Here is a 12,867-nt window from a genome sequence, read left to right as displayed (position 1 = left end):
GGCCACTTGAAGTTGGTTGTGGGTATTAAATGGGTCAGAATTTGTCTGAACACACTCATGTATGAGCAAGAGAACCACCCCATGGTCTAGTTCCTTGCTGCTCTGAAGGGATTAGTGCACATCATGTCACACACGTTTCAACAGAGAAGCTGCTGCTGCAACATTTGTAGGTCGATACTATCCCAGCCTCCATTGGCCTCTTGCTGACTCTGGTAGCTGACCAGGGCTGAGTGGGGTCCAAAGCTTGCAGCTGGCCAGAAGCTGACGAGTCCCCTGAACGTAGTCTGGAGCATTTCTCGGGAAGGTTCAATTGTAAGTACATTGTCTGAATGTGTATTCAGAATTCTTTGTAGGCCTGTTGAGGAAAATAATGCTTCTGAGGAAGAGGCTTTGGAAAAAAGGAAGCTATCACAGATGCCAGGAGGTGTTCATCTGTACTATTTGTAAAAAAAATAGTCTGATTTTTTGTTTCCTTTTTAAAGTTTGCTTATAATACTTGATCCCAAAACTCTACTGCAGCATTTTTTAGTTCATTGAGTTGTGCTTAAAGCCATTTGTTTAAGTTATGATGCATAATTTATGAAAAATGCGTGGTTGAGCAACTTACCAGATGCACTGAGGCAGTTTTAATATATATTCCACTTTTAATATTCTTTAATATAAAACTGCTTTTGACCTAACTGCAATAAGACAACATTTTCTCTTGCTTTTCTCAGTGTGCAGTAAAGAACAGCCTGTAGATGCCAGAGGGAGGGACCAGTGTTGGCTTCAAAGTGACTTTGGAAGGGATTGATTTTTCTGCCATGAAATGTGACTGCATCTTTCCCAGTCGCCCATAAAGGACATTGGGGAAATTAACATGCATTGAAATAATAGAAAATACTTGTAGTTCAAGTTTTAGATTTTGACAGAGGTTTGATCTCCAAGCTTGTTTCAATTTAGTTCTGAACGTTTTGTTACCAGACCATCCTATCAGCAGGATTTTCTGGTCTGCTCTCTCTTTTGCTTATATATGTCTTGTGTGCCAGTGTGTTGTCAGTTGAATGTTCAGAAACATTCAGAAACTAAATTGAAACAAGTTTAGAGAGCAAACCCCTGCCAAAATTAATATGCATTCCTGATTTAACAAAAACAAGAAATCCTGTACAGGGACCGCCAGGGAAATAGGGCCTTGGCTTAAAATGTGCATCTTTGGTAAAGGAATCCTGTCTCTGTGAGAGCGGCATAAAACCGTTTCTGCCTTTTTGACAGCCCGAGTCGTGTTATGCTACAGGTTACCAGATCATTTTAGGCTGTATGTTCCCATATACTTTTTGGTGTATGTGTGCCCTCGATTCAGTGTTGGTTTCCAGCAACTGCCTGGATGAGCCTCTGCAGTTTTCTTGGAAAGTTTGGGAGGTGCTTTGCCCTGGCCTCCTTCTTCTCCTCAGGGCTGAGAGAGAGGGACTGGCCCAACGTCACCCAGTCAGGTTTGTGCTTAAGATGAGACTAGAACTCCCTGTCTCCGGGTTTCTAGCCCCGGGCCTTAACTCAGGCATATCAATCCCCTGATGGGGCAGAAATGCCAGGCAGAGCTTTCCCTTTCGCATAATCAAAGAATCCAGCAGATACTCAGTCAGAAATGAGCCTCACTGTATTCAAAGAGATTAAACAGTTTCCCAGGGGTAGATGACACTGAATTCAGTTGACTTACAAGTGAGTCGCATGAATACAGTGGTACAGTTAGTAAGTCAATTATAGCAAGGAACAATCCAGGTTGCAATACACTTTTCATAAAAGCTATCTATATTTTATTAAGCTTGTTAAGCTTTTATTAGACTCAGCAATTTTATAAATTGTTTAAGGTGCAATGTTCACCTATTTTAAATTATAAAAATTTCTGTGTCTGTGTGTGTGTGTCTGTGTGTGTATGCATTAGAATTTCATTATTATTTAATCTTTACCTTTAAATCTACGATAGCATTTACTGGTTGGCCATGATGTACGAGAATGACACCATGGGCGAGAGATGCCTTAGCACCTTCAGAATGCAATACGATGATGAAGAGGGTAAGGATGAATTTCCTGGATTCAGGCTCCCTCCTTCTACTGCGGCCCAGTGATTTTTCCAGTTCTGGTGTCTGGCATCCCTTGGGCATGGAATACGTCCCCCATTTCCCTTATGTACTTCCCTGAGTAAAGTATGTTTTAGTTGTTTTAGTTACATGTAAATCACATCTATTGCTGGGAAAATTCTTCCCTTCCTTGTCCAGGACATGGTCCCAAATTGTTTGCAGACTCTGCTGAACACTTAAGAGCATTTAGTTAGAAAAAGTCTACCTTTCACCCATTTGTCCCCATGTGCTCCTTTCAAGGGGCAGCTACTGTATGTCAGTGCTGCAGGATTTATTCTATATGCTTAACTTCTCCTCAAGAAGCCTCTTTGAAAGCAGCATCAGGAACCAAGAAGGGGTAACCATCACTGGTCATGGCCAAGAATGTAGCTGCAGAGCACCTTTCATAAATGGGGACTATCAGATGGCACATAGATACAGGCCAACTCCCTTAAACTCTAAGGGCCGAGAGGTGCAGGTTGTTACATTATGCCACGCCCCCATTGACTTGACTTTCACACACCTGTCCATCCGCCTCCCTCCCTCTGTTAAAGTACTGAAGTTTGCAGAAGTTTGGTCTCATTCGACATAGTGATGAGTGTGCATACAGACAGGAGGCTGAACAGCTCACTCTGTGGTGCGTCCGGAGCAATCTAGAACTGAACACACTTTAAAAAACTGCAGAGATGATATGAGATTTTAGGAGGAGCCCCCCTATTCTATCATCTCTTACAATATTAGGCAACACAGTATCAACAGTAGAGATGTTCACATTTCTGGGTTCTATTATCTCTCAGGATTTGAAATGGACACCTAACATTAGAACCATCATTAAAAAGGCACAACCAAGAATGTTCTTCCTGCGTCAACTCAACTTCTCCTGTTGATAGCTCACAATTACATTACTTTGTTGTTTGTATGTTCACTGAGAGCTTATGCCCTGGAGACCAATTCCTTGTCTGTCTAATCTAGCAGATTACCATTCCATTTACATTGGGCTACCAATGCCCCATAGCAACCAGAAAAAAAGACGCAAAAGGAGATCTTCCTTCAGCCAAGATAAAACTGGTGAACGCAAAAGGCCCTACGAGCAGCAGATCCAATCGGACACAGAAGAAGGAAGGCGGACAGGGGATGTGAGTGGAAATGACCACGCCAGCAGGACCAGTGAGTAGAGGAAGAAGGAAAATAGAGCACTAAAAATGAGCCGGAATTCCACCAAGTGTAGAAGGGTTGATCTTGTGCTACAAGGACCTGCACATTTCATTTCAGTATTGACTGAATTACTCCTATGGCTGCACATGTAGTTGATTGCCAGGCATATAGTGTGCAGAAATATAGAGTAGCAAAATGGAAGGAAAATATAGGATCTCTGATTTTAAACATTTTATGAGAAAAGCGTTTTAAAATCCAGATAAAAATAGAGGTGAACTAGGGTGCCCTTAGAAGATCTCCAACAGCTCTCTACTGATGCAGGAATTACGAGGGCTACTGCCACCCCATAAGTGAGGCTGCCATATCTGGCCTATTGCAGCAATGAACCAAAGGTTTCTATATCTCTTTGTTGCCATCTATTGGTCAACTGGAGTTTTACCAGGAATAGACACTATATAGAAAGGTGCCCATGCAGTTATTATTCTTTTAGCGATCACAAGGGGGACCTGCAACAACAACGCTAAACACGAAACAACAGACTTAAAACTACCACAACATCGCTTCCCACTTGGTCATTCAAAGCATGTCACTGCAGATAGATAGTTAAGTGAGGCAGCACGGGGCCTTGACTTGGGATTGTACTGCAGCTTCTCCTTTGATTTTGCTTATCCAAAGCCAGTTGTGATCGGTGAAATGATGATTGCAGGATGCTATGACTGTCATAAGTGCAAGAACTGGTCACAAAATCATGTTTTTCCAGCATTGTCATAACTTCGAACGATTGTTAAGCAGGGTAGTCTACCTCTGTATGTTTCCAAACCAGAGCAAGTGGCAGGTTTAAGACATTTATAAACGTTGATTGAATTGCATCACCGCCTGTAGCAAAGGTTTAATCAGATTCAAATCTGACACTATATGCAAATGATGACTTTTTGACTTCTTGCTTTTTTGTGTTAGTATAGCTGAGAGGTGTACCTTTTTAAAAGCAAGTTAAAAATTAAACTGCAATGATGGCTCTGTGTAGCTCTTTAGAACCTGTGGCTTGTCATCCCCCCCCCTCCCAGCCAAAAGCTCCTAGAAAGCCACGTTCCCCTCCTCAAGGCTTCCCTCTGCCCCCTCCCCTTTGCGGGTGTTTTTAATTGCTTCCTGTCCTGCTTGAATTGGGTTACTGTCAGCAGTTGCCCTTTATGTTTCTTTCCTTGTTTTCTGCTATAGATCAGAGAAAAGAAAAATAATCATGAGGAACTATTAATTAAAATTCATCCCTCCAGCTGGAAACAGGAATTGATGGGACAAATTCAGGATAATTCCTCATAGAGCTAGACTGAACAGGAAGCAATCTGAGAGAGAAGAAGCCGTTTCTGGTGATCCAAGAACTTTGCATGCCTGGGAGTCCTTTGTTAGTTGACCCAGCCAGTTTAGTGGTAGAATCCACTGGGGGAATCTTGCCATGTTTTCAGTAAGAACCATATACTCAACCTCTGGTCCGTAGACCCCCGGGCAGCCACGATGTCATCACAAAGGCTCGAAAAAATGTGAGGATTGAAATTTTGAGCTAAGTCTTGGAGTTCCGTGGCCACAAGTATTTAAAAGGGGTTTGTGGCGAAGAAAAGGTTGAGAACTATTAATACACTGTACTTTTCTCATGATAATTAACATACCCAATTCTTATTCAGTATACTTTAGAAGGAATATGTGGCAATATAATATTGAATAAGACTATTGCAAACTGAAATGGAAATTCAAATTTAAAAATGTTATTCATTCTAGCATGAATATCTATCTATCTATCTATCTATCTATCTATCTATCTATCTATCTATCTATCTATCTATCTACCTATCATTTATTTAAATTATTGGCCGTCCATCTTACCACAGGGTAATTCTGAGTGGATTAAAATGTTAAAAGTTAAAACTATACAGAACCTATATATAAAATACTACAAATATACAAAGATGAGGAGGGAGGGAATAGAATCAGCCGGAGGGGGGAGGGCATCTGTTCTGAATCTGTCAGCTCCCTCCAGCCTGATGCTCCCCCATTAGACCCTCAGGCCAACTGGTAGAGCCAGGTTTCCAAGTTCTGGCAGGAGGGTGGGAGCTGACCGCACTCTGGGGGTGGAGGCGAAGGAGGGCAGAACGGGCTCTTCTCCTGGACCCACCAGAGGGAGCTCCCTGGCCAACAGGGCTCGCAGCCGGCCTCCTTTGCTGGTGCAGGTGGGACGGGCCAACCCCCCTGGGGTGAGACGGTCCCCGGAGTAGCTTGGAGCCAGCCAGGAAGGGCTTTAAAGGTGATTGCCAACACCTTGAGTTGCATGCAGAACCACAGCAGAAGCCAGTGCGGAGTTCCAGGGCCCACTCTTGGGACCTCAAGGGCTGCCTGCCCTGCCACACTCGGCACCAGCTGTAGCTTCCGAATGTGCTTCCAGGGTAGCCCCATGCAGAGCCCATCTCTACCCAATATGCCAGCCTTTTCGATTGCCCATTACATTCCCATCAACTTTTATAATTAATTAATAATTAAGACTTAAGTATATATATATATATATCAGTGATAAATCAACTTCTACTGATTGTCTCTTGCAATATTTGAAGCTGGGAATGGCTTTTAGAGCATTGTAGAGTCAGCTAAAGATACCTAAAAGATGAAGCCGTCCTCCAAGGGCAGAGGGAGTCCAAAGGTCCCATGGAGATAGCAGCTTCTCTTTTAGAAAGGAAGGAGCTGCTTTCAGTGGCCATTTTAATGGTTGGATCTCAGCCTAGGATGTGGCAGGGAATGGCTAGCTCTGCTTTTGGGATGGCTGCAGGCCAAAACAGAAATGTTCTCTTCAGCAGCCTACTTGATAAGCTACTTATAAAAGCTTAATGGGCCACATACCAGAATAGTTGCTTACTTTCTATGCTATTCTCAGAAAGGAATCTTGCTGAGATTTCACACAATCCTTAAGCGGGTTGGAGGAACTATGCGAAACTCCACCCCCCCACCCCCCGCCCCGTCCTCCTCCTGTCCACAGAGGGCCATTGTCCTGGAACTGGCTGGTTGGGATATGCCCAGTCTTAAAAAGTGAGGGCTCCCTTTGGCAACGTGGTCCTTTGTTTTCGTGGCATAGGCGTGAACAGGGACATGGTGCTCCCTTGTTTTGAGAAATGACCGCTTTGGGGGAGGAGAAAAGCCCACCCTTTTCCAAAGGAGAGAAAGTCCTTCCCGCAGCCATCAGAAGCCCACCTCTCAGCCCCTTTCTCTCCAGACCCCAGCAGGCCATCCTGGTTCTAGAAACACACCCAGGGGCTTTCCAGGGTCCTTTATGGGCCCCACTTCAGAGCTGGTTACCCACCGTTCTTGCAGCCATCATCCCAAGCCCTTGCTGAGCAAGAGCCCAAACACGGCTTGTGCAGGAGGACTGTAAGAGCTGCTCAGCAAAGGGGCGACAGCTGCCTCAAAGGCAGAAAGGAGGAGGAGAGCCAGGAGGGTGTCCATGCTGGTGACAGCAGCCTCTGGAGAAGTGGCTGTTGTGAACCCGTGTCCACCGGCATTCGAATTTACCTGTGTGCCCAGGCACGAAGGCGGTTTGCAACTCCCAACCCTTTAGAAGGTACAACGTGTCCCGTTCGGAGCCAGTGGGCTTGCATGAAGTGGACGACGCTCTTCGTTAGATGGTGAGGATGAAGTGTCAGGCCTTACCTGCCTTCCTCAAGAGGTGAAGGGGATCTGGTCTTCCTGGCCTTTCCCCTCTTCTTTCCAAAGGCCAACGGGCAGGAATCCGTGAGCTTGCAGGCTGTAATTGAAAACTGCTAGCTGTTTGGCTTTGCCCTCTCTTGTTTGCAAAGGGTCCAAGCCTGGCCCAACTGTTTCCCTCTAATGTGAAATGAGAACTGCCTCCCTTCCTACATCGTTCTTATTGAAACCAAGTAGACACCAGCCACTCAGCGGCTCTCTTAGAAACCGAGGGGAAACGGTTGCTGTTGCCGTCTTGTTCAAGGAAGAGGAAAAAAACACACCAATATTGACATCATGGTTGTTCAGTGGTGGTTCCATGCTGTTGGGAGGGAGGGAGGGAGGGAAGGCTTGATTCCACTTGCTTAATGTTCCTGAAATTTAAAAAAAGAACCGAATTAGTTCAGTTCTTTAATCACTGATCATCAGACTGTTGTGGCTCTGCCATCTAGGTAGCCCTACAGCCTCTGGTTAGGAAAGGATAACGCCATGCCCCTTCCAAGGTGGGTGTGCTTGCACACCCCCTCCTGTGCCCAGAGCACAAGCAGCAGACCCACCTCCCAACACAGAAGCTACATTGATTTGGTAGTTTTGGGTCATGAGGGCTGGGAGCGAAGGAGAGGATGGATCTACCTCATAATCTGATTATTCAAGCAAACCCAAGGTGGGGATTGTTTTTGTGGCTGCAGCTCCTGTTAGTCTTTGAAGCTAGGAAGAAGAGCTGGGGGTAGTGCTGTGATCGGCTCTTTTTCCAGGAAAAAAAAATGGGGGGAAGGCTCCAACCATTTCCAGGTAAGAAACCGTTCCGTGTATTCACGGCTGAGAAGTTCCAATAGGGGCAGGTCAGAGAGGCTTGTAGGAAGTGCCAAAGGGAAACCCAGGGCTGCCTCTTCTAGCAAGTCATGCAACGGTTTACATACAAGAGGAACATTTGACTGACCTTCCAGAGGGGGCAACAGGTGTGTGTGTATGTGGACACAGCCAGGCTTGTCCTCCTCCTCCTTCTGGACCGGGGGAGAGGGAGAGAAACATGAACTCGGAGAATGAAAGTGGGGCGGGGGGGTGTTGAAGAGGGGCAGGAGACCTATGGCAGGAGGGTCAACAGCCAAGTAGCAACCTCCCCAGAACTCTCGTAGGAAGCCGGCACCTTTGAGCTGGAAACTTTGATTTGGACACTTTGAGAGGTAGGAAAAGGGCCCCGAAGAAGCCAGCATCTCACCTGGAAAGACACCTTCAAGATGATTAGAACTCCATAATAAAGAAGGTAGAAGTTAGACTCCCTACTGAATCATACTGTTCTCATATCAGGAATGGGTTTCCTGCATTTGAATTTAAGCAGAGACTTCATATACTCTGGTCGTCATCCCCAAATGTTCTTTAAAACAAACAGCCTTTTAAAATTTAAAACAATATAAGTGGAATGCAAAACAAAAAAAAAAAAAAGGATATATTGCCTTGAGAATTGATGTCTTCCAGAGTTGGCAGTTATAAATGAGTACAAAGTAAAACATGAATTTCTGTCTTAGTTGTTTTATGAATTGTCTAATTTGACTTGAAGTATCAAGATGCAATTGCTACAGCACATTAAAAACCAGACTCTCATTGGTGCTCCATGATCTGTGAAAAAATAGGTTCGTTGGTTACGAGATCAGAGCTGCCAGCTTCCTCAGAATTCAGGGATGTAATCCATTTGGTCCTGGTGATTTTAACTCATCTGGGGTGGGCAGGTGTTCTCTTACTATTTTCTGGCCTATTTTAATTTGTATTCTAGCCTGCCTTTCACAGTTCTGTTTTTGGTAGATTGGACTGTTTTTTTTTCCATTTGCATGAAGACAGATGCAAAGAATGAATTAAGCAGCTCTGCTTTCTCCCTGCTGCCTGTTACTTCCTTGCCATCTTCTCCCATTAGTGGATGTTTTCCTTGACTTTTTTTCTTGCTTTTAACACATTGAAAGAATTATTATTGTTGTTGTTGTTGCTGCTGCTCCTGTTGTTGTTGTTGACGTTTGTTGCAAGTCTTAGTTCATTCTGAGCCTTCGCTTTCCTGACTTCATCTTTACACTTTCGGTCTATAAGCTGGTATTCTGATGAGTTATGAGTCCCTTGGTGTTGTGCTGGACAGGGTTTTTATAGTCACATTTTTCAGAGTTTCCAAAGGTTCTTGAAATGTTTTCCCTTTTAAGATTTTCATGCATGGAAACCTTCCCAAACTCTCTCTTAAGTTGATTGAAATCAGCTCTTTGAAGGCCTAACCGAATAACAGAGTTGGAAGGGACCTCGCAGGTCTTCTAGTCCAACCTCCTGGTCAAGCAGGAGATCGCAGACCATTCCAGACAAGTGGCTGGAGTCTCTTCTTAAAAGCCTCCAGTGATGCAGCAGCCACAACTTCTGGAGGCCAGCAGTTCCACTGATGAATTGTTATCGCTGCCAGGGGGGATTTCTCCTGCCTTCTAGGTTGCTTCTCTCTTTGATTCGTTCCCATCCATTGCTCCTTGTTTTGCCTTCTGGTGCTTTGGAAAATAAGTCGTCCCACCTCCTCTTTGTGGCGGCCCTTTAAATATTGAAACAGTGTTATCATGTCACCCCATTTCTTCCTTCACCAAATCTCACAATCTTAATTCTATCCTTCTGTTAATACAGCCCAGGATTTTATTGGCTTTTTGGGCAGCTGTAGCACGTTGGTGGCTCATATTTAAGTGATTATTCTCTAGGACTCCAAGATCTTTCTCTCAGTCATCACTGCTGTACTATGCTTCACATATGTCAGTACCTGTACATTTGGTTTTTCTTGCTTAAGTGTAAAACCTCACTCTTTTCTATATTTAATTTCATTTTGTTAGATAGGGCCCAGTGTTCAAGTCTATTGAGATCCATCTGGATCTTGAACCTATCTTCTGCTAGTTGGTGGCATCTGCAAATTTGATGAGTTTTCCTTATCTTCCCAGACCTAAACCATTTATGAAGATATTAAATAGTACTGGACCTTAAAGGGAACCTTGTGGCACCCCACTGCTTCCCTCCTTCCAAGTAGATGCAGTTTCATTAATGACTACACATTGAGTGCAATTTATCAACCAGTTACAAATCCATTTAGTTACAAATCCATGCGGTCTATCTCACATGTTTCTAATTTACTAAGAAGTAAGATGTTGTCTACTTTGTCAAATGCCTTTCTGAAGTCTAGGTATACTATGTCCACAGCATTTTTCTGGTCCACTAGTATAGATACTTTGTCAAAGAATAAAATAAGATTTCTTTGGCATGATCTGTTTTTGATAAACCCATGTTGACTTTTGGTTATAATTTTGTTTGTTTCTAGGTGCTTGCAAATCTGTTGCTTGATTATGTAAGACACTAGTTTGATTTTGTTTTATTGCTTGTGTCTGAATTATATTAAATTTCAATATGACATGGTCACTCTCCCCTAAGGTTCCTACAACTCCAATCTCCTCTTGCATTTCATCTCTGCTAGTAAGAATTAACTCTAGTATAACTGACCCTCTAGTTCCTTACTGAAGTGCTTTACCTATAGGTCCTTGGTCCTGGCAGTTCAGTGTTAATGCTCTCAGTTAGGTTAATCAGATTAGGCTAAAGTACAATGAATATCCCCTTTTTTTTCTGTGACCATGATGGGGAAAAAACCTTACGTTAAACTAGTAGGAATTGCAATCAACGTGAGGCACATTAATTCGCTGGCTTTGTTTCCCGTCCTTCTTGTGACCCCTGTGCCCTCCGCAGGGCTGGAGTGCTCGGGGCCAGTCGTGTCTCCAGGCCCCTAAGACCGTGAGGGAGAAAGCCAGCCCTTGCTGGGCAGGGGGACACCTCTCTGCCCTGGAGAAGCCGATCGTGTCCTTTGTCTTAGGCAGCAAAACCTTCAGTCCCAGCCCTGGAAGCTTAGTGCTCCTTCTGGAAGAACAAGTTGAAGGAGGTCTGAAAACTGGCATTCCGGTCATTAGCAAGCAAATCCAAAGGAAACCTGCAGGGTAATAGAGAGTGGCAGTGTGGCCAGAGTCAGGCACTGAAGCTGTGCGGGGGAGCAGCCAATTTCCATCCATCCAGTGTTTCTGCACAAAAAGCAGGAAGGAACAGCATCAACTGTAGCCTTGACTGCCTCAAGGGACTTTTCATGTCAATCTGTAGTCAGAGTTGGAAAAATGTCTCATTGCAGAATCATGTTCTGGTTTCACTCAACCCATTAACAATGCAAAAAGTCAAGATGGCAGCTGGTCCTAGTCATGAAAGCCTTGCCCCATTTTCACGTGTGTCTTGCATGTAAGGGGGATGTCAAGACTGAATCGCATTGCTTCTTTCAAAACTTAATGCTTTTCCACCTGCCAGTGAACTGGGAGGACGGAAGGGGGAAATGGGATGCTGAGAATGTATGTGGAGATGGTGAGAGTATGGAAACCATCAAGGTCACCACTGCAGGTGCTGGAGAAAGAGATGGACTGTTAGCATAATGGAAGAACTTCTCATAATTGGACAAGGGGTGGGTACAAGGGGAAGCTATGGTTTAACATGGCAAACGTTTGTGCGGGAAAACCAGAGCGGGCTTTGTTTCATCAGTATCAATATGGTGTATCCAATAAAGTTTTACTTTTGGGAATTCATATCTTCCAAGAATGTTTCCTTGTTTGGGGTTCACAAGTCAGACAGTTAACAGGGGAGATCTTGAGGGTCACAGCTGCCTTCTTGACCTTTTTGACATCCTTTCCCCATGAATGGGATTGCAAATGATGCTGAAAGTAACAATGTAAAGCGATAGTCCGGTTCTCACAACCTGCGCCCAAAGAGTGGTGTTCCCATCACATGCTGAACTGCCACCCCCCATCCCCCAATCTTTCATCCTCATTGAGCAATTTGACTGACTCCATCCCTGGGTTTGTCTCCCTCTTTGGTTCAAGACTAGGGAGAAATGAGCAGGGACCCAGCAGTGCCAGAAGGAGGCTGAGCTCACCAAAGGGCAGGGCAGCACCTAGCAGACTGAAGGGCTTCGTTGGGGAGCTGGGGGGCAGAACGCTTCCCCTCTCCATCTTCTAAAAAGGCCAGCATTTCATGCTGCAAGAAAGGAGCATTTTGTTTTGAGCTCTGGCTTCCCCAAAGATCCCTGGCTCAAATGGATCTGCTAGACCTGGGTGTTTAGACCCCTGACAACTGTAGTGCAGCTCTGATTAATCTTTTCTCTCATAGGTCACACGAAGGACATGGGAAGTATGTGAGGTGATCCATACACTTGTTACCTCTTGTTAACTATCTAAGCTTACTATCTAAGTAATAATGGATGCTTCCTGCACTGCCATTAGCACAATTTGTGAATTTAGCCCCTAGAGGATTTTGTCAACATAACCTGTTAGAAATCAAAATGGTGTCATGTATTAATGACATCATGCAAATGAATCCAATGAAGCAATTCAAACAAATGGCATCGTTTACACCATTTACATGGATACGGTGAATGCTCATCTCAAGAAGTTCACCATAGTCAATAGTCCTTCTAAGATGTTTTGAATGAGCATCTCGATGGAGTCCCAGGGAAAAAAGAGAAAGGGACAAAGGTTCTTGTTGCCTATGTTTGGATTGGCTCACCAAGATGTCTGTTTAGTGCTCCCCTCCCCACAGGGCAATATGGCTCTAAGACCAGCTGTACAATATTGTAATCACAGACTCTGAATTTACAGTAAATGTGTCCCAAACATTAGGACTTAAACACACAGCAGAAAAGATCCTGGTCAGCAGGTGCCCAGCTGGATGCGGATCCTTCCCCTGAAAAATCTCAACAATCCGCTTTCTTAGAAAGGCTCCCTCCAAGGGGATCCTTTGGGACTGGCTCATTTTCATTCATCTTGCTGGTGTTTCTGGAAACATAATCTGGCGCGGTTAGTGAAGGGCAAGGTAACAGATA

At 44.4% G+C, this 12,867-nt stretch overlaps 1 protein-coding gene across 12 annotated transcripts in view; it reads left to right on the top strand.

The window, feature by feature from the left end:
• Positions 1 to 12,867, top strand: part of SLC4A5 (solute carrier family 4 member 5) — a 56,708-nt gene continuing 43,841 nt past the window's right edge. For 2 of the 12 annotated variants that reach the window (XM_087938772.1, XM_087938770.1), the window contains exons 1-3: positions 125 to 312; positions 1,961 to 2,049; positions 3,066 to 3,260. In XM_087938772.1, the coding sequence (XP_087794898.1) occupies positions 1,977 to 2,049; positions 3,066 to 3,260 (268 nt within the window). In that variant the 5' untranslated portion in view covers positions 125 to 312; positions 1,961 to 1,976. Of the gene's footprint in view, positions 313 to 1,960; positions 2,050 to 3,065; positions 3,261 to 7,609; positions 7,758 to 12,867 lie in introns of those variants that run through there. The other 10 variants (XM_087938769.1, XM_087938767.1, XM_087938775.1 and 7 more) reach the window with 9 other exon arrangements.

The sequence above is a fragment of the Pseudonaja textilis genome, chromosome 9 (genome assembly GCF_049901715.1).
Source record: "Pseudonaja textilis isolate UNSWEBS1 chromosome 9, rPseTex1.2, whole genome shotgun sequence".
Classification (NCBI taxonomy): Eukaryota; Metazoa; Chordata; class Lepidosauria; order Squamata; family Elapidae; genus Pseudonaja; species Pseudonaja textilis.
Note: the sequence above shows the minus strand (reverse complement) of the source record. Positions and strands in the feature narration are given on the sequence as shown.